Source organism: Petromyzon marinus, chromosome 23 (genome assembly GCF_048934315.1).
Source record: "Petromyzon marinus isolate PM22_M1 ecotype Great Lakes invasive population chromosome 23, UKy_Petmar_22M1.pri1.0, whole genome shotgun sequence".
Classification (NCBI taxonomy): Eukaryota; Metazoa; Chordata; class Hyperoartia; order Petromyzontiformes; family Petromyzontidae; genus Petromyzon; species Petromyzon marinus.
Window position 1 is genome coordinate 7,389,295 of NC_133689.1, and position 25,781 is coordinate 7,415,075.

Here is a 25,781-nt window from a genome sequence, read left to right on the forward strand (position 1 = left end):
TTCGTGGAAATGCGATATGGTAGGAGCATATCTATAGATTGGTTATTTACAAATACAGGCAGATCTCGCTGAATGCAGGGGTTACGTTCATGTAAATATCAGTGTTGGGCAAAACCACGTTCGACAAGATAATACCTTGTGGAAAATAGGGTTGCGTTCCCGGGTCTGAAATGATCACCCACTCCCTCTTTGTTGAACCAATTCTACATGGTCCCCCCCCCTATGTTATTGTACTCAAGGATACTGAGTTGCTCTCCACGACTTGTGTGGGTGTGTATACACTCTTTGAATTTCACTTCAACACAAAACCCGCATCTCCATCACTCTTCCCACAATGCAGCACTCACGCGCAACGCTCGCCCCTGACACTGAATTGCCAGCCCGAGGCTCGCTCCCTATGTCAATCCAAGGTTCATGATTCGCCACCCAGGCGCCTGTAATGAATTGGCGTCCTCAATGACTGCGCGGCTAGATGCATGCGGCAATGTGAACATATGCCATGTGCTGTTGTGCGTGAACGGAGGTGAGAATCTTAGAAGCGTCAAACCGTGTACAGCCCGAAACATGCGTTCGATAAAGCCGTGTTGGGCAAGTTTTCCTGTACTGTTGAATTCCCACCATTGTTTTTCATCATGTGGTAATTGTATTTACAAGTGTTGAATTGTGATTTGGATGATAACGTCAGTGGTCTTCTTGGACCTTAGACTTTTCTATCCTTCACTCCACGATTGATCTCCTCATTTCATCAAGGCCCCTGGCCATTTCAATAATTTGTTGATCGGGATTTAATCAACAACAAAATATGCAGATGATTAGAATAAGTAGAGCGCATGATCGTTATCAGTTTACTCCGGCAATGGAGAAACAAAATCAGCTCCCTGTAACTGTTTCGGCTGACCTGATGTGGTTTGTTGGTATTTGAACTCACAAACTCACAACCAGAGAAGCCCTGCTGCTTTCACACCTGCACTATAAGTCAGTCAGATGCTTGTGCGTGTTGCAGAGTGTGCGTTGTGAATGCACCCTATTGCTTGCCGGTGCTGTTTACAGGGTGCAAGAGTCCAGAACACCGGGAAAAACCTGGGAGTGCGCGACCGAACGCCGCAGTCTGTGCCACGGTGAGTACCCATTGGCTGTCTCAAGGCTCCATTCGAGCGCCAAACGCCGTCCAGAAGCCACTATGAATGCAAATTCCCTTTGTTACAATACAGCCACGATTTATTGCATCGTGTTGAACTTCTTTTGCACCGTACGTAGCCGACCGTTCTAATCGGAGGTGCGGGTGAAGGACGACAAACTAAACACAAAAAGTAGATCTAAAGATATTGAGTTTTCAATTTACATTTAAAAGTGCATAATTCCAGTGGCTTCCTAATATCGGACGGAAGAGCATTCCAGACGGCCGCAGAAGCGCATCTGTGAAATTACGCGATGCAGTGACCGTCTTTGTTCGATGGTTAGCCAAAAGCCGCTTGCGAGGGTTACATTTGTCTATAAGTTATTTATTAATTTCTAACAGTGGCTGAACACAGGCCCCAAGGCCCTAAACGTCAATCAGCCATCGACAAAAGGCGCAGCACTGTTATAGTTGTGATCAATAAGAGTGAACACTTTTGTTGAATTGAGCAATGGTCTAAGAACCTGGGAAAAGAGACGATTGCGGGAAATTATCAAGTCGAGCAGTGCAAGGGAAGAATCGGAGGGAGAAGCGATGTGATCCGCAGTGCGATGGTTGAACGCGGTGTGGGGGGGGGGGAGGCGAAACAAGTCAAGCTACTCGGCCCAGAAAAGCCTTGAGAGGCAAGGAGTGACAAGCTGGATGGGTCTAGGATGGCAGAAACCTGAAATAAGTTATACAGGGCGGTCCAGATGTCTTGTGACCATCAATGAATTGGCCCCTAATTTTTTTTTCACTTAACATATTCATGTTTTTTTTATTTAAATAAACCTTACTTAAATAATTAAGTTTTAAAGAATTAAATGGACCACCCTGTACATTGGCAATATAATTGCTCCACTCATGTTTCCTCTGTTGACATCTTATCGAGCGGGAATTTTCACGTAAATCTATATATATATTTCATATGTTTGACAAAACTTGTTACGAGTTTAGTTACTCGTGAATGAAAGTGTTTGTTTTGATAGCTATGCTGTGTGCCAGTGCTTTTTAAATCTAACCAAGCTGAACTAGGACTGTGGAGCGAGCGTTGGCGTCGTTTTGCGGAAAGTTTCCGCGATGTAAATACGCCATGAATATAGCGCTTGTACAATCAAGACTCTCCATTTCACGATAACAATCACTTCCATTAACCTCCGTACTCGGACAACAGCGTCAAAAAATATGCAACGATAAAAAAAACCGACTCGTCGTACTGCTTTATACTGGCCACCAATAGGTCCTTCAAGTTGTCATCTCGTGCGCGTGTACAATGCCCCTTTACCAACACGCCTGAAAGCTGTGCTTGAAGCAGAAATACACCACCATGCAAATTACACAAGCCTCAACATCCATTGCCTTCGAGATCGATTGCTGTTTGTCTTAAATGGCCCGGTGGCTCAGCGGGAGAGAATGTTTTGTTCTGAGAGTTCAAATCCAAATTGGGGATTGACTCGACCCATCATTCTTTTCTGGGTCGATACAAATTATTACCAAACTACGATTGGGCAGGGGGGGGGGGGAGTCAAGTGGTTGTGTCTGATGGATAGACGCAACTGCAATAGGAATGCGGAATTTTCACCACTGGCTCAGGGCTGTTAACAGATGAGCAACTTCCTCAATGGTCACTTGAGCCGGAAATCACTTTGAATGTTTGACTTGATATCTGAATAGATGCAGAGCATTATCTGGTGATTTATTTTATTTTATACCTACGTGACTTTACCAAAAAAAACAAAGAGTATGGATTCCTGCAGTCACGAGAGCTTCAAATCAAGATATTATCCGACTCGTTTCTCTTTGCAGGTTGTACAAGCTGTGCCTTCCTGGATCTGACACGGACTGAAATAGCAGGTCAACAAAAAGCCTTAACAAAAAAACTCGCAGTGCAGCATCGTAGCATTACAATTGTGCGTTTTTTTTACAAAATACAGTAATTGCAACTTACCGTTAAGATGTATTGTTGAAACATGTTATTGTTCATAAAGCAGGTACGTACAAATAAACTGTTAACGTGTTTTAAAATCTAATTACTGTGCTGTAGAGGTTAGCATTGCACAGATGGTATTTAGTGGAAAGATTAACTTTTACATTCTCTGTGTGCTCCGGTTGTTTCATAATGTAAAATGTTACTGCTATTTATTAATTCCAAACCAGTATTTTTTTTGCATAATCGTATTGTGTTCAATGTTGTTTATATTTCTCCCCGAAGGAACAAATGTTTACTGCACATGCAATGATTAAACGATCATACTTTAATAGGTTTTTATTAACATGTCAGGGTTTTTGTCATTTTCTGTATATTGTACAATTTTACAAATGTGTAAAGAAAAACAATGCCTTATTCACCAAATCTGTGTCGTGGTGTTTATTGTGTTGTACATGACTCAATATGGCAATACTTTCATAGATGCTTGCCTATGGACAGCCTTACTGTGTGAAGACTTTTTTTAAGCAAAGTGCTGAAATCTGCCCATGTCCTCCTATAGTATTTGCACGTGGGAGAATACCAGAGAACTCGGAGAATACAAACACATGAGGGTATAACACTCACAGGCTGCAGACAGTTGAAATACTATATTTACATCTTGACTTAAAGCTTTTGTGACTGCAAGAATTCATATTCTTTAGGCCTTTCGGTAAAGCCACGTAGATAGAAAAATAATCATTTAAAAAAATATCACGACGTTTCGATTGCAAGATTCAGGTTCGATTCAAAACAGCACGTAAAATTTGTGATCTGATTCCATCTGTGAAGGATGTGATCCCTGACATGCAATATCCCGGTGTCTACAAACTAAGCTGTGTCTGCGGCAGCAGTTACATTGGGGAAACTAAGCGACATGTATCAGACCGTGTTCGTGAACATAAGGCAGATCTGAAACACAGGTAGGACCAATACCTCAGCCATGGCTGATCATTGTTTTAATGCTGTGGGCACGCACGAAATAGATTTTTCCAAGACAAAGGTGCTCTGCAACCCACTGGCTATCGGCAAAGATTCGTTCATGAAGCCATCCAGATATATAAATACAGACACAATTTCAACCGAGAAAATGGGTACAAATTGAGCAATAATTGGAATGACGTTATAAACCAGTTTAAGTCATAACTGGCTGTGATGTTTCCATCCTACCTACCGATGTTAGCAGTTATTTTCGAAATTACCAGGCTAAATGTCTCACTAACACAGCCACCGTTGCTCGTTTTCCTCGATGTGGCGGTGGTTTTCGTGTTGTTCGTTTTTTCTACATTGACATGCTAATCTCTCAATGGCCACCTCCACAGCTTCGTCGTCGTGGAGGAGCTCAGCTCTCCGATCTTACATTTACATGCAAATTTAACATCTAGCCCCGCCCACTTCACCTATGATCCTTGGCCTACACCCATCTCAAACCATTATAACATCCTACCTCAGCAGCTCTCCCGCTATATTCTTCACCTGATGACGATTGCTTGTTGCGATCGAAACGTCGTGATATTTTTTATTTTTCTATTTACATGGTGTGCATTTGTAGAACATTACCACTCTGCATTTATTAAGAACATTCCCAATACAGTTGAGCAATATTTTTTTTATTTGCCACAAGTCATTTCCTACAGTGGGCCAATGTAAACATATAAGAGCGGACATGTTAGTAAATATAAAAAAAAATGCAAAATATAGGTTTGCTACATGTAAATCCAAGCTTATCATTATTCCCTTTGCCGATTATGATAGACACTACAAAACATGTTATAAGTCACAATCAATTACAAAACACCACATCCCTATCACAACCGTAACCATCACGACCCAAAAACTTTTAAGGAGTGCGTTAGAAAGTGGAGTTACCTGGAGAATACCACACATTCGAATGAGGGGGACAGCACTTAAAGGCCTGGACAGAACGATTACACTACTGCTCAAGAGTTTAGAAAAGATAGACGTGCTTCTTGCTTCACACCAAAGGTGTGGTTTTCATCGGTCCTCCAATGGTAATAACCCCTGGGGTAATTGGTGCTTTACACAAAATGCACCGTTCCCTATACTTTATTGCAATTGTTTTCTTACAGTTCAGTCTGTCCCTTGTACGGTAATTAAATTTAGCTCGGCTCTCGATATGCTGCCGGTGCTCACAGCTCGGTGGGTTTGGCCTATTCGTAAATCTACCTTCTCCCCCACCACCTCTTGCCTCCGAAGTGCTCGATCACTGGATGTGCACCACCATTCCCCCAAAATGGCGTCAGAGCGTGGAGGCGTTTCGCCCTGTCGAAGTACTTTCAAATCGTCATCACATTCCATTCATGAGTGTCCTGACGAAATACAACCCGAACGCAGGGTATTCAATCTCCTGGAATCCCAGGTGATATGGAGTGTCGACAGATACCATCCCAGCACATCCTCTACCCCTTGCGATTTTCACCAACGGGGCACGTTGAACCCCTTTTGGACCAGTTTTCCACATTTTGCCAATCACCTAGTGTACCCGGTGTAATTTGGCAAGTGACTTTTGGTAACAGGACATGGCACTATGGTACGTCGGGCAGCAGTGAGGAATTGAAAATGCACTGGATCATAGGCAGTCGTGCAATAAACTTAACTTCTTTAACAAGCTGCTATGCTTCCCCATGCATATGAAGAGGCAATGGTTATAATGCACACACCTGCGGAATGATCGACATCAAGCGCTGCAACACACTGTACAGCACGACTGCTACGTGAGAACCCGTGCTTGCACCTCTGAACCTTTATGGGCCTCAGTCTTTGACCTCAACATGCCATTCATTCTTTTTTTTTACTTACAATCGTCAGATGTGCTCAGTGCTTAGTGACATTTTGCATTCGACTGGAAATTGGCCAAACGTGGAAAGGAAAAATTGAGGACCGAGACGTGTGAGAAACCCTGCCTTAATTCAAGGGGTTCAATCGTGTACAGCGGCAGCAGAAACAGCAGGATCTCCTGCCACACACTACAAAGATAAACAAAGATCCCCAGTATAGGCTGAACAGGCTGTTGGGGCAAGGGCTGTTAGCGAGCACCTATGAAGGCCGGCACGGCACACGAAGGGGGTGGGTGGACAGCACCACGCCCGGCCGCCTTTGTCTCCTTGGTGTCAATATTTTACACATCGCACCAGGTACTCATTTGAGGCTGAGTCGACCTGGGGAGGCCCAGGACCGGTTCAGATAATCGTCACTGCTGTTGACCGTGAGCGGGAATCGAACTCGGGTCGCCAGGTTCATAGCGCAGCGCGCTAACCACTACGCTACCGCTCCCACTATGTACACACGCGCGCAATGATTGGGTCGACGCATCAAGGCACAACAATTGATTAAATTAGAATATTAAACAAATGCGTCACTCTGTGCGCGTATGACTGGAGTGTATGACGTTGGATTTGGGTTGCACCTCGCCCGATGTTTTTTCGCCATAAGGATAAGGCATCAAAATGTTTGTGGGCGAAAGCAATATTTGTTCCCTTATATATATTTTTTAAAAGGCACATAGATAAATAGGCAAGCAATTGCTAAATTGGTCGTCATAATTGCACTTATTTTGTAACATGTAATTTCCACTGGTACTGTGCAGTTGCCTTAACTGCTTACATACGTGTAAACTATTTTGTGATCTTGGTAACTTGGCTGGCTACAGCGTCAACATTTGATCATCACAATGACCGACTGAAAATGCAATACATATCACAGTTACTAAAGCCTTATTTAAATAAATCCTCTCGTGTAAATTCAGAAGCTCTTTTGTGATCTTGCTAACTTGACCATCCCAAAATGGTTGCGTGTTCATTACTTGTTTACCGAGCAAACGCTTTATAGAAATGCAGTATAAACCGTACACCTGGAAAAGCCACGTGTCAATCCGGCTGAAATGGGTCCCTTAAAGGGGAGCGCAACCATCCAGCCGCCTGTACTGGACCTCTTCGCGATTCTGCCTCCGCTTCGCATCTCCACAGCACCACAGCGCCCTCGTGTGTCTGGTTGGAACAAGTAAAAAATAAGACGAGTTATAAATTCAACAAATGCGACAGTTCACCCACCCCACGTCCTCCCCCCTCCCCTTAGTAATGCAATACATTGTTGCAAATTCAGACCCGTGATTCAATCATTAGCTTTGCGTGGTTTCTAGTCTTTTCAGTTGCATTTCTCATGTTGTTCCGTGTAATTTCAAAAATTCCATTTGCTCTGCTAATACGTAACATGAACATATCACCTTCACATTTACATCCCATAGTAAAAAAAAAAAAACACTGATTCTTACACACGTGATTCTACGCATTTATCGTCAAGCCAACAATCAATGTTAACAGATAAATTGTGGCGTTACACACCCATTCAATAACGATATTTTATAGTGACAGGTTTAAGTGGCTTGAGTGAGATTTGTGAGCTTGTAAGTATTCTCCCACATGGCTGCTAATGGCAGTGATGTCAATGTGGTGGTACCTTCTAATAACTATTAGAAGTGCGAAACAAGATACTGACTGTCACCTTCATTACATCAGCATAAAACTGACGGTGCAATGTTGTGGATAACTGTGTTTATCAACGAAATGCATAAACAAGCAGCAGTGTGAATGACATTTTGTTTAAGTAGGCAAAATCTGGATTGGCTTTGATCTTCTGGATTTCATCAGCAGTCCAAAGCTGTTAAACCAATTATGAAATTTTTGCTCGGTGTTATAGGCAGGAGGCATCCATTTCAGCTCTGGGGACTATCAGTGCAAAACAATAACACAGCATAAACACTGCCCTGGTCACAATTCAAATTCTTTATGAGACTTCTCGACCACAAATTGGATATGTGTGACAACTTCACCAGTAATTTCATAATGCTGTGGGGGTGTGTTTGGCATACATCGTGGGGGTTTTGTTCTAAAGGTGGCAAGCGCCCCTTGGGGTGTGGGTGGGTGGTGGTGGTGGTGGGTCTCACGTGGAATTTAGCTGCTGGGATATTTCCTCGAGGGTCTGACCCTTCGTCTCGGGCACGAACGCGTTCACAAATACCACGGACACCACGCCCATGATAGCATACAGCAGGAATGTCATCGATAGCCCCAGGCACTCTGTGGGAAAGGTGATACAAACATCCCCATGTCAAATCTGACACGGCACAAGTGAAATCAGTCTTTGAGAGCATTTGAATCAAGCCTTCGTAAAATTTTCAAGGGGGTACTATTTGGCCCGTTTGACCAACCTCAGAGCATTTGTTACTGCATTTTTGGAGGAAACTGCAATGCTCAGATCATATCCATGCGCAATAATACATGACGATAACATTTTAAGAGTGGAACGTTCAGGCTCCAGCGGTCAGGAACATGTCAAGTCACCAATGTGTTTGCGGTAATTGAAGTCGCAACAGATATTGTAACGATCATATATAATGATAATCGATATTATTTAGCACATTTTACCTTATAACTCAAAGCACCATGCTTACAGAAAAAAAAAACGCGTTCATCTGGTTTCGTCGGCAGGATCTCCGTTGCGCTCGACTTAAGCACACGCGCGCACTGTAAACCAAACAAGCTGCAGGGTTGGGCGGCCACTCCATACATTGACGCCGAGTGCATTTGGACGCTGCGCAAAAGCAAAAAAACTTGCCTTGCTTTGTGTTTTGTTATATTCGCCAACAGAGATGGCACAGAAGCCTCAGGTGTCAGTGAAGGGTGCGAGAAGGCATTGAGAAAAAGGAGGGTGATTGGAGGCTGGTAGGAAGGGAAAGAACGGCAAGAGTTTAAGAGGTTTAAAGACTTCGTGAGTGGTGGGATATTGATTAGTACATACACAAGGAGATGCAAGTAGGAGCACAGACTTGTTAAAGGGTGTTGATTGCACTAAAACACATTGTACAAGAAAAAAAAAAGTGATACCCCCACTTATGCACAACAGCCAATACATTAATCTAGATTTTGAAGTTTTCGTGACTGCAGGGATCCATACTCTGGTTCTTTCGGTAAAGTCACGTAGGTATAAAATAAAATACATTAAATCACGACGTTTCGATTGCAACACAAGCAATCATCATCAGGTGGGAAAACCGCAGCGAGATTTTTTTTGCTGAAGTGGGAGAGAGAGTTGCCGTGGTTAGAGGTTATAGAGGTCAGAAAGGGGGGAGGGGCAAGGGGGGAGAGAGAGTTGCCGTGGTAAGAGGTTATAGAGGTCAGAAAGGGGGGAGGGGCAAGGGGGGAGGGGCAAGGGGGGGGTGCTGCGTGGACGCTAGGAGAGGGACGTGAAGCTGGACGGAGAGAATTGTGGTTTTCCCACCTGATGATGATTGCTTGTGTTGCAATCGAAACATCGTGATTTATTTTATTTTGTTTTATACCTACGTGACTTACCGAAAGAACCAAAGAGTATAGTCAATACATTACTTTACCATTGCACTAACATTTGGTCACCATAAGCAGCTGCGTTCACTACCTGCCAGTGCTCGTGTAGAGAAACATAAAACCACAATCCATACGCTAGAAAGTAGACAAGAAACAATTCAGCACCCCCCCCCCCCCTTACCAGCCTCATTGTTACGTAATTTCCACGTGAATAATAAATTACATGAATCCATACACCATGTGTCTTTGCTGTTATGGTATGGTAATATGGAAAGCCCTTCAATCCCACACCAGATTGTTTCTTCATAAAGGCTTACTTGTTCTTGCGCTACGATACAGAGTTGGATTTGGAAGCAGATGAATAATGGGAGTGAGTAAATATAAACACCGAGATGTAGACAAAAAGGAAATGTTTGTGAAAGAGGCAGACAGTGTTGACATTTTGGCCCAATAGTGGAACATCGTCAAGTGTCATGGAGCCAACTTCAAATTCCGATCATTAAAAGGCCATGATACACTCGTGGAAACTGCAGGGCAATCATTGCCAACTATCGTCATTCGCAACGTATTTACTATGAGCACCTACAATAACTTGGTTCTTAATGAGAAATTGTCATGGTAAAGGAGTAGAATGATGGAGTTCTGTCTGGCAATGATACGTTTTTTTTAAGTGTGTTTGATTAACTCTATAGAGCACATTGGTAGCCACGTCCACCACTCTCTGTTGATCTGATTGGAAGTTGCCATTCCAATTTCTCACTCAAGGGCAGCAGCAATCGGATTTGTCCAGATATGGGCAACTAAATTGTTTACATCGGAAAATGGTACGGTCACTCTCGCTGGTGACAATTTGCCGGCAAAAAAATTTCCCAAATGGATCATGGCCTTAATAACAGGCGCTCGACAGCCTCACCGATGATATCCAGAAAGACGAGCGACACCACCAGATTGATGCCCCAGTTGAGGCTAGTGGTCACAGCGATGGCCCGACCTTTGATGCCAGCTGGAAATATCTCACTCAGCAGCACCCAGGTCACTGTACAGGGGACACGGACACACTGGCACAACAAACACTTTGTATCGCTAATCTAACATTTTAATGCTAGAGGCACCGATTCCCATAGTTGGTGCCTCTATATAACAAGTACTTAATTTTAATTATTAATATAATTTGCCAACCCGCAAAACTCGCACATGTTATTGACACTCCTGTACAGGGTGCTTTGGGGTATTTGAGCAGCCATTGTACAACTGATAACTGACCACCATGCTTCTAATAATGAAACTTTAACATACTTAATGATACGAATTCTTGATTTACCTAGAAACACATTACTGTGTTCAAAAAATCTAAGTTAGGAAGGATTTTGCCTGGAATCTTTGGCCCATTATAATTTGAATGTGGGAAACAAATCGATCCCTATTGATAACCCACATATATAGGAGAATGCTCAAAGCACAAAAATAAGCTGTCAGCTACCGCTTGCTATAGTGGGTTATACACACTTCTCATGCTGCTTGTATGATCCAAGTACATTTATAATGCCCCCCTCCCCCACACCCTCCTGAAGACGGTCACTTGCGTTGTGATCAAAACGTCATGATATATTATTTTGTCTACCTACGTGACTTTACCCAAAGAACCAAATAGTATAATATACACTGTGTATCTGTGACCCTGATACATCCAAAACCCTAATATGCATGGCCCCAAATTCATCTGTAAAAAGATCTATCAATCTGCAGAATGATCGTTCTGATCATAATTATCTGTCGTAATTCATGAGCAAGAGGCATCACCCAGAACTGCTCACTCACTGCTGGCGCTAAATTCATCCGATATCAGCCACGTTTTTGTTGCAGTTAAGAAAAGTCAAGTGGATGAATTCATCCTATTATCGAAACATAATTTTTATAACTAAAAGGATTTTTTTCTCGGATAACATGAAAACTCCCTCTCATCCACAAATGTTACCCGCCAAGAAAGTCCAAGAGGATAAGAGGAGCTCGATTTGGAATGCGGTTTTTTTGGGGTTGCATCTTCCCTTGTTGACGTGTGGCGACGCGGCTTCGACTCACTAGGCCCGTAGCTGAGTGAGAAGGCGCCGACGAAGGCCAGGATGGCGAGCAGCGAGGCCCAGCGGGCGGTGGGGCCCACGCTCACACCTCCATCCTCCACGTGCGTCCAGTTGGCCCACGATGGCCCTGCTCCCGTGCCGCAGTGGCAGGAAGGGGATGATGATGGGTGGTTAAGATTCTGAGCAAAGCAACATTACAAAAATGAAAGTATTTCCACTTATTATCCATTTTTTTTATGACACACTTTTTATTTCATCAGGCGAGGCCCACCGAGGTCTTTTTCAGAAGCGACCTGGCCACAAATGATCGCTACTTGCAACTCTCACAGCTAGCAGTGTATCACCCTGCGTCAGACAATGCACCCAGAAGGATGGACTTAACTTGTAGTTGAAGTACAATTGGTTGGAAAACACACGGTTTTTTTTACTAATAATCAGGTAAGGCCCACTCTGCTATATAGCTCTTTATCAGAAGCGACCTGGCCACAAATTATCGCTCCACTAAGTGGCTTATCACGTGGAAATTTACTAAATTTACGTGGAGGGAAAAACCGGAGGTCCCGGAGAAAAATCCATGCGACCATGGGGAGAACATGCATACTCAGATGTGCTTGTGCAGCCATCTGGAATACTCTTCCGATATTAGGAAGCCAGCGGAGCTATGCACTTGAAAATCTAAATTGAAAACTCATATCTTTATAAGTGCTTTTAGTCTTCTTTGGTTCTTTCGGTAAAGTCACGTAGAATGAGAATAAAATAATAAACTGATAAAATATTATTGTGTTATTTTATTTTATCAGTTTATTATTTTATTCTCATTCTACGTGACTTTACCGAAAGAACCAAAGAAGATGAATCATTGCAGTCACGAAAGCTTTAAATCAGTGCTTTTAGTGTTTCGTTTGTTGTCCTTCCCCCGCACCTCCGATTAGCGTCGCTGGCTGCGTACGCTGCGAGAGAAGTTCAATAAACATACATACAAAGAGACGACGTAATTGCAAAACAACGCAAATGGGGCAGACGTAAATCGGGGTTATTGCTGCACATCAGAATAAACTAAAAGCAATGATGACCTGCCTAGGAGCAGAGCGCTAGAGGCCACTCTAACCGACTGTCGCGCCTGCCCTCGCTCAACGCTGGACAGAAGCAGCCGAGCGAGAGAGACGCCGCTCTCACCGCCCATCGTGTCGTTCCCTCCCGACGCGACGGCGCTCGTGTTCCCGCCCGCTGCGTCCCCCAGGCCAGACGTGGCGGCCGCCACCGCCGCGAGCGAGAGAGCCATGGCGACGGAGCCGGCGAGCAGCGAGCGGCGGCGCCCGACGCGATCCACCACGGCGACGGCCACGGAGGTGGCGGCCACCTTGACGAGGCCGAGGCCCACGGAGGCGAGCAGCACGGAGGCCTCCCCGCGGTACCCCGCCGCGCGGAACACGCTCGCCGCGTAGAAGAGCACGGTGGGCTGGCCCGTGAGCTGCTGGAACGCGACGAGTCCGCCGCCGATGAGCATGCGCGTGCGCATGCTATCCTGAGGAAAACGCGATCAGCGTCAGCGACGGCGATCGTCGCGAGGGCAACGGCAGCAGCTGTTTTTAAACCTTTTCCCGCTCTTCTTCAAATTTTGTTCCGATGACGTATCAGCTGGAAGAAAAACTAAAATCATATAACTTTATCGGTGCCGAGGTTCCCACAAGGCCATGCAGGAGGGCGTGCGGCAGAGTTTCGCGCCAGCTATCATAGGGTGCGATCACGTCGCTACACTCTTTGGCTTTTTCGGTAAAGTCACGTATAAATAAGAAATAATAAAATAACATTATAGCGTACAGTTCTCTACGGTGAGAAGAATTTTGATTTAAAGCTTTCGTGACTGCAGTAATTCATATTCTTAGTTTTTTCGGTAAAGTCACGTTGAAGAGAAACAACAAAATAATAAAATATATATAAAACAATAAAAAATTCTCACGACGTTTCGACCATAACTCAAACTGTCATCTTCAGGTGTGTTGGTTTGCATAAATTTATTTTTAAACGGCGCATTTATTTATTTATAAAAAAACGTTAGCGTCACGCGCAGCGATTTGGCAGTTTGCCCAGGACTAGTCCATCTATATTTTTTGAAAAGAGGAGGGGGGAGACGAAATTTTTTATAATGTATGCTGTCTGAAAGCCACTGTAAGCGTGAACAATCAATTAAGAACTGAAATGGTTTATCAAATCTTTCCAATGATTGCTAAGATAGAATCCATCTTCTCGGTTGAAATTGTCTCTGTGCTTGTATATGTGGATAGCCTCATGAACGAATCTCTCATGGAAGCCAGATGGCTTACAAAGAACCTCTGTCTTGGAAAAGTCAATGGCATGTGAGCCTACTGAATTAGAACAATGATCTGCTACGGCCGAGGTGTTGGTCCTACCGTGTTTAAGGTCTGCTTTATGTTCACGAATGCGGTCCGAGACATGGCGTTTGGTTTCTCCAATGTAACTACTACCACAGAGGCAACTTAGTTTGTAGACACCAGGGTATTGTATGTCCAGAATCACATCTTTTACAGACGGAACCAGATCAAGGATTTTATGTAATGTGTTGAAACGGACCTGGATCTTGTGTTTATTCAAGATTTTGGAGATCTTTTTTGTGATCCCAGCAATGTAGGGTAAAGTGATGGTTTTGAAAGGCTCCTCAAGAGGGTTCTTCTTCATGGTTTGAGTGATAGCTTTGCAGATTGTATAGTCGGAGTAACCATTAGCCCTAAGAGCTTGGTGTACGTGCTTGAGTTCAATGCTTATGTGTTCCTGGTCGGATATGCATTGGGCTCTATGATACAGAGTCTTGATGAGAGAATTCTTCTGTGATGGATGGTGGTGGGAATCCGGTTTCAGATAAGCATCCGTATGGGTAGCTTTCCTGTAGACAGAGTGGCTCATTGAACCATCAGGTCTCTTTTTAATTAGGACATCCAAAAAAGGTATCTTGCCATCTATTTCGACTTCCATGGTAAATCTGATGGCTGGGTGTATGGAATTGATGTGGTCGAAGAATTGGTCTAGAGCAGGCCGGCCATGTGGCCAGATGACAAAAGTGTCATCCACGTACCTCTTCCATAAGGTTGGGCGCAGAGTGGCAGTCTGGATGGCGTCAGTCTCAAATTTCTCCATGAAAATGTTAGCTATAACTGGAGAAAGGGGGGAGCCCATTGGGGTGCCCTCAGTTTGTTTGTAGAAAGTTCCATTCCAAGTGAAGTATGTATTGGTTAAACAGTGTCTCACCAGATTCTATCTTAGCAATCATTGGAAAGATTTGATAAACCATTTCAGTTCTTAATTGATTGTTCACGCTTACAGTGGCTTTCAGACAGCATACATTATAAAAAATTTCGACTCCCCCCTCCTCTTTTCAAAAAATATAGATGGACTAGTCCTGGGCAAACTGCCAAATCGCTGCGCGTGACGCTAACGTTTTTTAATAAATAAATAAATGCGCCGTTTAAAAATAAATTTATGCAAACCAACACACCTGAAGATGGCCGTTTGAGTTATGGTCGAAACGTCGTGAGAATTTTGTATTGTTTTATATATATTTTATTATTTTGGTGAGAAGAATGTTTTTAAAAATAACGGCGCTACGCCTCTCTAAATAATCTGAACGCTAACCGCTTGAACGTTCCGAGATTCACTGGTGAACAGGACTCATCTTGCAACCTGCAGAAGGGAAAGGGTTACGTAATTCCATGTACGTAATTACAAATGGATCTCAAAAGCGTCTCAACGCTACCACGCCTCAAGAGTGGGCGAAAGAGGTTGTGGGAAGAGGCGACGATCAGTTGTCAGAGATGGGAGGTAGTGTGATCACGTGAGGTTGTTAGTCATGGGCGGAGGAGGAGTTGAGAGTCAGGAATTGGACAAGGACAGTCACCAATGCAACCTAGTAAGGAGGAGTTTCAGACAGCAAAGGCGGCAGAGAAGGTGCATTTAAGCTAGAATTGTTTTAATATTTTACCAGGTAAGGCCCACTGAGCGAAATAGCTATTTTTCAGAAGTAACCTGGCCACAAAAGATAGCTCAACGAAGTGGCTTATCACATTGAAATTTAAAGCAGCCAAATACTCTAAACGCATGTTTCTAAATCTGGAGGGAAAAACTGCATGACTCGCAAAAAAATCCACACGACCATGGGGAGAACATACAAACTCCAAATATACAAGAGTCAGGGTCAGGATCGAACCCACGACCTCCTGCATACCAGGCAAGGTAGTAGGTTGGGGAATTTTAAAGGAGGCATTGCTTCATTTTATTCTTCCTTTATGTAAAAATATTATTGCATTTTTTGCAATACATTTTTTGAGTCGTTTCATTCTGACACTGAAATCCCCCTCACAAATTTAATTTGAAGATTATTCACGGCCAATAGCAGTGCCTCTATGCTCATTACCTTCCTCCGTAGAAGGTCAAGCACGCTATATTGCTTCTCCATCTCCAAAGATGATCTGCAGATGAGAAACATTTAATTTGTTTTAAATATATGTACATTCATTCATCAATCTACTGCATCTCGTAGATTATAGAAGGTAACATTGTGACATCACATCTTAAGAGAGGATTGTGCTGCCGTAAGAGCTGGGATAACATTCAAACGAGCACAAATCTACGGACGGTACGGAGCTTCCTTTCCTTGGCTGTCAGCACTGTTGCCCGAGTCTCCGTTTAAGCCCCAGGCTCAAGACTTATCTCCGCTTCCCGGCCTATGGCTGACCACGGTGTTTATTCTCACCATCACACCACTGATGTCTGCTTCCCTTATATATCCGGTCCCTAACCTTTCCCTCCATATTAAACACATAAAATCCCTCCTCTTCTGCATAATTTGATAACGTGCCTTTTGACAAAGTACCACGTACAGCATCTTTAGACACTGTGTCGATGGAAGAAGTATTGCGACATGTATACAAATGACCAACTTTCAATACAAATATAAAAGGCTAAGCTATTTTGATATTGCAGCTAATATCAGGTTCTGCTCAGTGTGGTACACCATTGTGTATTCTTCTTCGTACGGCTGATGTTGATGTAGAGCAGGAGTGGGGAACCTTTTTTCTGCCCAGGGCCATTTGGATATTTATAACATCATTCGCGGGCCATACAAAATTATCAACTTAAAAATTAGCCTGTTATATTTGGTCAAACATTTAATTAACTCACCCCTAATGTGATGGCTGGAACTGATTCTCTTTGATGAGGCGTGCGATGATGTTAGCTGGTATTGACGATGTTGCTACTCGTGACTGATTTTCCAGGTTTGCTCCTAGATTTATTGAATTTCGAGTCTCGCCTGCGGTTGCCTTGGCAGGGCCAGACCAAATGATTTTGCGGACCTTATACGGCCAGCGGGCCGGACGTTCCCCACCCCTGATGTAGAGCAACAGATATATATAAAAAAAATATATATATATACGTTTTTTAGGATTGATTAATAAGACGTTCTTAGCGAAATCATCATTGTACCATTACACACATTTCAGCTTTACCCTCAGAAATGTAAATCCACCACCGGTTTATTTAACTCACCAACAGTACCGGCTCAACCACTGGGCCGGTTCAAATGGAGGCAGCCACAAACGACTGCACCAAAATTAACCATCATGTGCAATGTCGCTTTCTCTTCATTTGGAAACATTCCTTGGTTAATACCGCAAGTATATTAACCATAACATAGGATCAATCTGCTTCACAGTGGACATTAAGATTCCGTGATGTAATGAGGAGGCTGTTGTGTGCCAGTGTCATGGTCAACATTTTTTTTAACTTTACAACACTCAATTTTGATTTCACAAAGCAACATCACCCCTACTGTTAAACTTTTGCACACTGTGTGTGAAAGATTGCGCCTTCACGTGAGTCATGCAATATAAGACTAATGCGTATACCAAATGTACTAAATTATTACGTAGCTTCCCCTAGTGACGATATTTGGTCACTTGAAGGGAACTCAGAAGTGGTTCTGTGATACCCTTTTCTGCGGGCCATTGTCTGATAATGGGTGATGTGAACTGCGGTGGACATATCGTCTCATGACACAATGCCGATAGCACATTTAGGATAAAACTGTGGAAAAAACTTTCTGTTTTCAAACGCAAAACTGAAAATCGCCCTTTGATGGCTGCTAAAATCTTGACCTGAGTGCGTCGATCTCTGCGCTGACATCCTGCTGGCCCAGGATCCTGCGCAGGGTCCTCTCCGCGGCCTCGGCCTGCCCGCACCGCAGCAGCGAGCTCGGCGACGCGGGAAGGCACGCGACGAGCAGCATCACCTGCGCGAGGGCCGGCACGCAGCACAGGCCGAACATCCACCGCCACGGCGCGACGCCGCCCACCGTGCCCCCGGGGCCTCTCCCCAGCACGAGGTTCGCGGCGTACGCGGCGAGCACCCCGCCCGTCACGCCCAGCTCGTAGGCCGACACGAGGGCCCCGCGGCGGCGCGGGTGCGCCACCTCGGCCACGTAGACGCACGTCGCCACGGAGGACGCCGCGATGGCCACCCCCACGACGGCGCGGCCCCCGAGCAGCGCGGCGTACGAGGGTGCGCACGCGAGAAAGGCGCTGCCCGTCACCAGCAGGGCGCCGCTGCACGCCACGGCGGAGCGACGGCCCAGCCGGTCGAGGAGGGGCCCGCCCAGGAGCGAGGCGACGAGGGCGCCCGCCAGCGCGGCGCCGACCGCCAGCTCCTGCTGTGCCGAGCTCAGCAGGAAGCGATCGCGGAGGTGCGGCAGCGCGCCCGAGGGTACGGCCAGAGCGTAGCCGAAGGCGAGGCCGCCCAGCGCAGCCACGGCGCATGTGGCCGCCAGCAGCATGGCAGAGCCTGCGTGCACACACACGCACACGTCAGTGTGTGTGTGTGTACGTGCGTTAGTAGCCAAGCCAACGTGAGCAGTGCTTGTCGTTTTACTGCCTGTACTCCGTCGCTGAGAGCCTGCGTGCACGCACACGTCAGTGTGTGTGCACGTGCGTTAGTAGCCAAGCCAACGTGAGCAGTGCTTGTCGTTTTACTGCCTGTACTACGTCGCTGAGAGCAACCGCCATTTAATTCGATGCTTGTATCGTGAGCTTAAGAATCAATATTAATGTATGATTGGAAGCACCCTTAAGTGTATTCTCAAAATACTGTATTAATTCAGAGGTGTCTTGTCATTATGGTCAATGAATGAAGACTATATTTTTCCCATCGATAGCGTAAAACGTTAATTAAGTCATTTTTTTTAATATATAAAATACTCTTGATATACTTCATAAAAAAGGGTAATAAAAAACACCAGAAAAATTGTGCAGCTCGCAAACCTAAAGCACCTCCGATTTGCACAGTTGGCTACGTACGGAGCGAAAGAAGTTCAACATACATACGGAAGTTCATATACAGGACAGCAACAAACTGGGACTCCACGTTGCTATGAAGTGTGGAGGGGGCACAGCGAGTAACACGTCAGCATTCCTTTGCATGTTATACAATGTTTGAGCTTTAAATGTAAATTTTCCACTTTGTTTTTTTCCTTACTTTTTTAGGGTACCCCTATTCCCCCAAAAAGTGTGACACGGTTTATTAACTATTTTGAGGGCACACTGAAAGGATAAATACAATTAAATGTAGGGGAATATCAACAGGATTAAACTCTAAATTACAGGTGCTAAGTAATTCTATTGACTCGCATCATTCAGCGAGTCACATATGTGTTGGCAGATTCGACAGGGTGTGCAGTGGTGAGTGTATACGAGTGGCCGAGTGCTTCAATCGACATAGATTATTGCGTCCCAAGTTGTCACGAACTCGAATGTTCCAGTATTAGAATAGGTTTTAACTTTTCTGGCAATAATACACGCGTTAAGATGTCCAAACGCCAAACAAAAACCTCTTACAAGGAATCACGTCTGCATTAACCACACATACTTGTGGTGAGAACACACAAACAAAAGCACATGTGGTTAATGCAGGCATGATTCCTTGCAAAAGACTTCCGTTTGGTGTTTGGACATTTTAACACCTGTGTTGTTGCCAGAAAGGGAAAAACCTATTCTTATACTTTGATACTGGCAAGAAAGGCGAATGTTACAGACACTGCAATACCATGGTGGTGAAGCTGCGATCACAGTGCTGTAGCACTCCTAATCGGATTATTCCGCTTACAGTAATCACAGCCGAGGTGGCACGTTTTGCTTAGAGAATACCTGGAAGTTGGCACAAAACGCATATTCATTGGATTCCAAGTGAATGAAAGGAAATAGCTAAGGTTCAGCAAGTGGCTTATGATGCTAATGCGGGTATTTTTTAAAACATTAATCTGGTTAAAAAATATAATTATCTTCACGCCGTGATATTAAAGATTAGTTTAACGTCTTAATCTTGCAGGTGTGAACATTTTTAAGTGACTGTATAGGTGTATGTGTATATATTGTATAGGTGTATGTAAAGGTGCAGCCCTGAAATGTCTCTCTGTCACTGCTGATGGAAGGGCCTCTACTAGTGGGAGCCCATCTGGATGTTTTTTTGGTCTCTACTCTTCCCCAGTAGCCAAATAGTTTTTTTTTTATACCGGTGGAAGTATCCACATTTTTTCACACCACGCGTGCCCTGCCTTCTGATCGACCATCTGTGGTTGTCTCCGTTAATACTGCCAGGTGGATAGACGGGGTGGGAGGGATTCAATAAACTTGCCCGTTGTTTCAACTGCTGTTGTGGGAGATTGAACCGATGACCCTTGGGGATTGAAAATCCAGTAGGCTAACCATTTTATATCAGAGCAGCATCCATTTAAAATGCGATGTTAAATTATTTATAATTACTGTCAGTAAACTTTATAGAAAAAGGAGATGATCACAAATCATAGTCACGGGGTCAGGGGACATGTTCACGATGACAAAAGGCCATAACATGCATGAAGCTAAGGATATAGAAGAGACACATCGACGAGGGCAGACTCATCATAAAGAGTGGAACTCCTCCTATCCGCCATGGTGTAGGTGTCAAAACTTGACAATCATATTCTCCGTGGGATTGCCTGCAAAACTACTCCCCTTATCCGTGAAAGAAATGCAAGTAAATACGAATAGGATGGGCTTGCCGATGAACTCCTCTTATCAGCAAATATAATTTTAAAAATAGGGAGAATTGCATTCCAATAATTGCTGTATAAATCTAGATAATATATTGGGGGTGTTTTCTAACACCAAGACTCACACTGCTCTGAGAGGGATCTGAAAAAGTCCTCTCGTGAGACCAATAGCAGTCACGGTGGCGAGATGGTAACTACCTCGCCTGGTCTGGTATGCAGGAGATCGTCAGTTTGATCCCAAATCTGATGCCTGTATATTTGTAGTTTGATGTTCTCCCTGTGGTCGCGTGGATTTTTCTCTGGGTCCTCCGGTTTTTTACCTCCACCTTTGGAAAAATTCGATTATTGTATTTGGCGGCTGTAAAATTCCACGCGATAAGCCACTTCATTGAGCTATCATTTGTGGATAGGTCGCTCTTGAAAAAGCACTATATAGCTTAGTTGGCCTTACCTGGTAAAATAAAAAAATGTAAAGAACGTAATAAAGTGTTGATGTACAAAGAAGCCAACAACAACAACCGCCATTCGCCACTAAGTGGCGGCGATGTAATAGGTGTGGCGCTGGAAGATAGTTTTTTGAAGGAGTTAAAGAGTAATTTGTGATCACGGGCTACTGAGGCAGACTCCATCTCTTCAGCAACCCGTGACCACCACCCATTCTTACAGTTCCGCACGACTCTCCCAACCTCCGAGTAAAGACTGCGGTAAGCCTCTTCATTTTCCGATGTGGGATGCTGTAAACGGTGGGAGTGGGCCTGTCACTTTTTCTCAGCCAGCCGGAACACCTCCGCCGCCAGCCAGGGTCTCTGGGGAGGTTTGGACCGTGTACCCAATGCAGCTATTGCAGCTGCATGAACCACAGTCCTAAACCTCACCCATTTCCCCTCGGCATCAGGAGGAGGGGGGGGGGGACGATGCCACCTCCAGCTGCAAGCAATGATGAAATTCTCGCTTGTAACTTTAATCAGCTAGCTGAGACCAGGCCACTGTGGGTATGGATGGGGCTATAGATGTACACCCACCACCGGAGTGGAAGAATAGCAGGTGCATCTTAGAGATTACAAGCCGTTGGTCAGTGGGCAGATCAGCTCCACGATAGGTCCTGGTGTCAAGGACATGGGCCCGAATCTGCTGTTCCGTTACTATATAGTCCAGCAGATGTTCTTGCTTGGACCCGGCGTCATCAGGAAAAGGGGGTTAACTTCTTAAGGCAAACTGTTTATAAAGGTTTGAAATGGGCGCAACCACAAATGTCAGCAGCATGGGCGGGGCAGCTTATGTTAATGTGAGTTGTGGGCAGCGACCGCGACGGTGGTGGGTTTTCCACCAATCAAAGGGCTGCCAGGTTAAAATTAGCATAAGATCGGTGAGGCGGCCTCCACGGCATTAATGAGGGGGGGCTGGTCGACGTGGAGTGACGTCACGCGCGTTACACACTGACATTCTTGGGTAAATATAGTCGTCAATACGTTGACCAAGGAGAGACCCATGTACTTGTTTAGATACCACTTGCCACTGATACTTGCCGGGGCTGGCTGGCGGGATGGAACTCTTTGGGTTTGCGAAATACTCTCCATATGCTGTAAACAGAGGACGAAGATCCCCCCCGTATAGCCTGAACAGATTGTACGGGAAAGTGGAGTTAGCAAATCCTGGAGTACTGTACTTATAAAGGCCGGCAGGGCACACGCGGGGGTGGGTGGCTAGTACCACGTCCGACCACCCTTGTCTCCTCAGTACCAATGTTTCTACATCGCACCAGATGTTAAGGCTGAATCGACCTAGGGGAGGCCCACGACCGGTTCAGATGTCAGTCACCAATGTTGGCCGCGGTCGCCGGGTTCGTAGCGCAGTTGTGCCAGGCTAGGTGCACTTTCTACACGACAGCGCGCACACACAAAAGGCAAACATATAGACTCTTGCCCATTTAATAAAATGTCCCAGTATCATGAGATCTCATCTGGTTCCACGAGAAAAACGTCAAGACACAGACGCAGACACTCACTCACTGACGATTTGACCCTCCTCACCTCTCCAGGGCCAAGCACAGCATCAGCAACAATAACCGCGGCGGTGAACTCACCACGGCGCTCGTGCCAGGCTAGGTGCACCCTGAGCCCACGTGAAGTGTCGAAGAAGGCTCGCTGCCGACAGGTTACGGGGTGGCGACTGAGATGAATGGCAGATACCCCACGATTGTGCATACATACAGGTGGAGATGACTCGCAGACCCACGGGGCAGAGGGACACCCCTCACCTCTACACGGCTGAGCAAAGACACACGCAGACTTACGCACAGATGGAGATAATCACAGACCATAGACTATCAACCTCGCTACCAATGCCAATGACTGAGATGACCAGTAGATGCACAACCAGCTGCACCCCCTACTGTGCCAGGGTAGGTGCAGGAGGTCTCGGGACAGACCCAGCAGGTACCATAGGTCGGCTGACTGAGATGACCGATAGATGCACCACCAGCTGTACTCTCCTACTGTGCCAGGCTAGGTGCAGGAGGTCTCGGGACAGACCCAGCAGGTACCATAGGTCGGCTGACTGAGATGACCGGTAGATGCACCACCAGCTGTAACCCTCCTACTGTACCAGGCTAGGTGCAGGAGGTCTCGGGTCAGACCCAGCAGGTACCATAGGTCGGCTGACTGAGATGACCGGTAGATGCACCACCAGCTGTACCCTCCTACTGTGCCAGGCTAGGTGCAGGAGGTCTCGGGACAGACCCAGCAGGTACCATAGGTCGGCTGACTGAGATGACCGGTAAATGCACCATCAGCTGTACCCTCCTACTGTGCCAGGCTAGGTGCAGGAGGTCTCGGAACAGACCCAGCAGGTGCCATAGGTCGGCTGACTGAGATGACCGGTAGATGCACCACCAGCTGTAACCCCCTACTGTGCCAGGCTAGGTGCAGGAGGTCTCGGGACAGACTCAGCAGGTACCATAGGTCAGCTGAGATGACCGGTAGATGCACCACCAGCTGTACCTTCCTACTGTGCCAGGCTAGGTGCATGAGGTCTCGGGACAGACCCAGCAGGTACCATGGGTCGGCTGAGATAACCGGTAGATGCACCACCAGTTGTAACCCCCATACTGTGCCAGGCTAGGTGCAGGAGGTCTCGGGACAGACCCAGCAGGTATCATAGGTCGGCTGACTGAGATGACCGGTAGATGCACCACCAGCTGTAACCCTCCTACTGTGCCAGGCTAGGTGCAGGAGGTCTCGGGACAGACCCAGCAGGTACCATAGGTCGGCTGACTGAGATGACCGGTAGATGCACCACCAGCTGTAAACCTCCTACTGTGCCAGGCTAGGTGCAGGAGGTCTCGGGACAGACCCAGCAGGTACCATAGGTCGGCTGACTGAGATGACCGGTAGATGCACCACCAGCTGTAACCCTCCTACTGTGCCAGGCTAGGTGCAGGTCTCGGGACAGACCCAGCAGGTACCATAGGTCGGCTGACTGAGATGACCGGTAGATGCACCACCAGCTGTAACCCTCCTGTGCCAGGCTAGGTGCAGGAGGTCTCGGGACAGACCCAGCAGGTACCATAGGTCGGCTGACTGAGATGACCGGTAGATGCACCACCAGCTGTACTCTCCTACTGTGCCAGGCTAGGTGCAGGAGGTCTCGGGACAGACCCAGCAGGTACCATTGGTCGGCTGACTGAGATGACCGGTAGATGCACCACCAGCTGTACCCTCCTACTGTGCCAGGCTAGGTGCAGGAGGTCTCGGGACAGACCCAGCAGGTACCATGGGTCGGCTGACTGAGATGACCGGTAGATGCACCACCAGCTGTACTCTCCTACTGTGCCAGGCTAGGTGCCGGAGGTCTCGGGACAGACCCAGCAGGTACCATGGGTCGGCTGACTGAGATGACCGGTAGATGCACCACCAGCTGTAACCCCCCCTACTGTGCCAGGCTAGGTGCAGGAGGTCTCGGGACAGACCCAGCAGGTACCATAGGTCGGCTGACTGAGATGACCGGTAGATGCACCACCAGCTGTAACCCTCCTACTGTGCCAGGCTAGGTGCAGGAGGTATCGGGACAGACCCAGCAGGTACCATAGGTCGGCTGACTGAGATGACCGGTAGATGCACCACCAGCTGTAACCCCCTACTGTGCCAGGCTAGGTGCAGGAGGTCTCGGGACAGACCCAGCAGGTACCATGGGTCGGCTGACTGAGATGACCGGTAGATGCACCACCAGCTGTACTGTGCCAAACTTGCTCCATTTTATCCGCTCGTTGTTGTGAGCGTCGCTCCTCTGCCCTACGTTGTTGCTGGAGGACGACTGCCTCCGATTGCCCCAGTACCAGCGTCCTCGCTTCACGACAAAGCACACGCACACACAGGCAGGCAGGCAGACTGACTCCGAGTGAGAGCGAAGTGGATGCGCGCTCCCTCACCTCCGTGCGAGTCTGACTCCAGAATCTGAAGCGGCTCCATCATCCGCGCTGACGAGCCGCTGCCGCCGCTGCCGCCTTCCCACAGCTTTCACCCTCCCACCCAAAGTTAAACACAAACAACAAAAACAATGAAGTCATGCATGAACGGCGACCCCCCCCTACCACCACCACGTTTTTTCTGCTCGTAATTAGTTAATAATTAGCCCATGAGCCGCGCATGGGCCCGCTGCCGCCGATTTACATAAATACAAAACGCGCGGTCAACTTGGGAACATCGTCACGGTTGAGAATTGCCTCGCTCGCTCTAAATAATAATAAAAAACAAAACCGCGTCGTTAAAATGTCCTCTTTGCCCCGTTTCGTTGTTGCTGTTCGTTTTAATTTTTTTTAAGTAACTTTTTTTGTTTGTTTTTTGTTCACGCCGCTGCTAGCTCGCCCCTTGGTGAACAACTTTGAGAGCCAGCGAGCCCCTAGCGGTCGGCGTCTAAGATTGTTTGTTTTTGTGTTCCGGCTAACAGCGTCTAGAGTTTTTTGGTTCCGGCCACCCGTTTATATTTCGCACAGCGCATAAGTTAGCCCCATTTCCCCCCCCTCCTCCCCCCCCCCCACTAAATCGACGACGCGTTAGGCCAATCGCGCGCGTTTACCTCGAGCGCGTGCGCGCGCGGGACGTTGGCCAATCACGCGGAAGCATTGTTTGCC

General features: G+C 46.3%; 2 protein-coding genes across 5 annotated transcripts in view; one reads left to right on the forward strand and one right to left on the reverse strand.

The window, feature by feature from the left end:
* Positions 1 to 3,509, forward strand: part of LOC116945250 (phosphatidylinositol 3,4,5-trisphosphate-dependent Rac exchanger 2 protein-like) — a 192,920-nt gene extending 189,411 nt beyond the window's left edge. For all 3 annotated transcript variants that reach the window (XM_032959592.2, XM_032959593.2, XM_032959594.2), the window contains exons 40-41: positions 1,051 to 1,118; positions 2,963 to 3,509. In XM_032959592.2, coding sequence (XP_032815483.2) covers positions 1,051 to 1,118; positions 2,963 to 3,002 — 108 coding nt within the window. In that variant the 3' untranslated portion in view covers positions 3,003 to 3,509. The remainder of the gene's footprint in view (positions 1 to 1,050; positions 1,119 to 2,962) is intronic.
* Positions 3,510 to 4,716: 1,207 nt separating this feature from the next.
* SLC2A10 (solute carrier family 2 member 10) lies at positions 4,717 to 25,663 on the reverse strand. Of its 2 annotated transcripts, XM_032959595.2 has the most exons (8): positions 25,080 to 25,640; positions 17,730 to 18,411; positions 15,989 to 16,043; positions 12,739 to 13,087; positions 11,564 to 11,689; positions 10,398 to 10,520; positions 8,086 to 8,218; positions 4,717 to 7,129 (listed from the first exon to the last, which is right to left on the reverse strand). In XM_032959595.2, exons 1-8 carry the CDS (start codon positions 25,120 to 25,122, stop codon positions 7,033 to 7,035), a joined length of 1,608 nt encoding a protein of 535 aa, XP_032815486.2. In that variant the 5' UTR covers positions 25,123 to 25,640; the 3' UTR covers positions 4,717 to 7,032. The 2 variants fall into 2 exon arrangements, 1 of the variants encoding a protein (XP_032815486.2); XR_004403211.2 differs by lacking the exon at positions 4,717 to 7,129 and having other exon boundaries at positions 10,398 to 10,542; positions 25,080 to 25,663.
* Positions 25,664 to 25,781: the final 118 nt, after the last annotated feature.

Bases quoted from the DNA above. Each gene is read 5' to 3' on its own strand.
- SLC2A10 (XM_032959595.2), bottom strand. From the start codon at position 25,122: ATGATGGAGCCGCTTCAGATTCTGGAGTCAGACTCGCACGGAG. The intron at 11,690-12,738 runs GTGAGAGCGGCG...GCACGGGAGCAG, and splicing joins AGGGAACGACACGATGGGCG to GGCCATCGTGGGCCAACTGG. The intron at 10,521-11,563 runs GTGAGTCGAAGC...TCCCCTGTACAG, and splicing joins CTCACTCAGCTACGGGCCTA to TGACCTGGGTGCTGCTGAGT.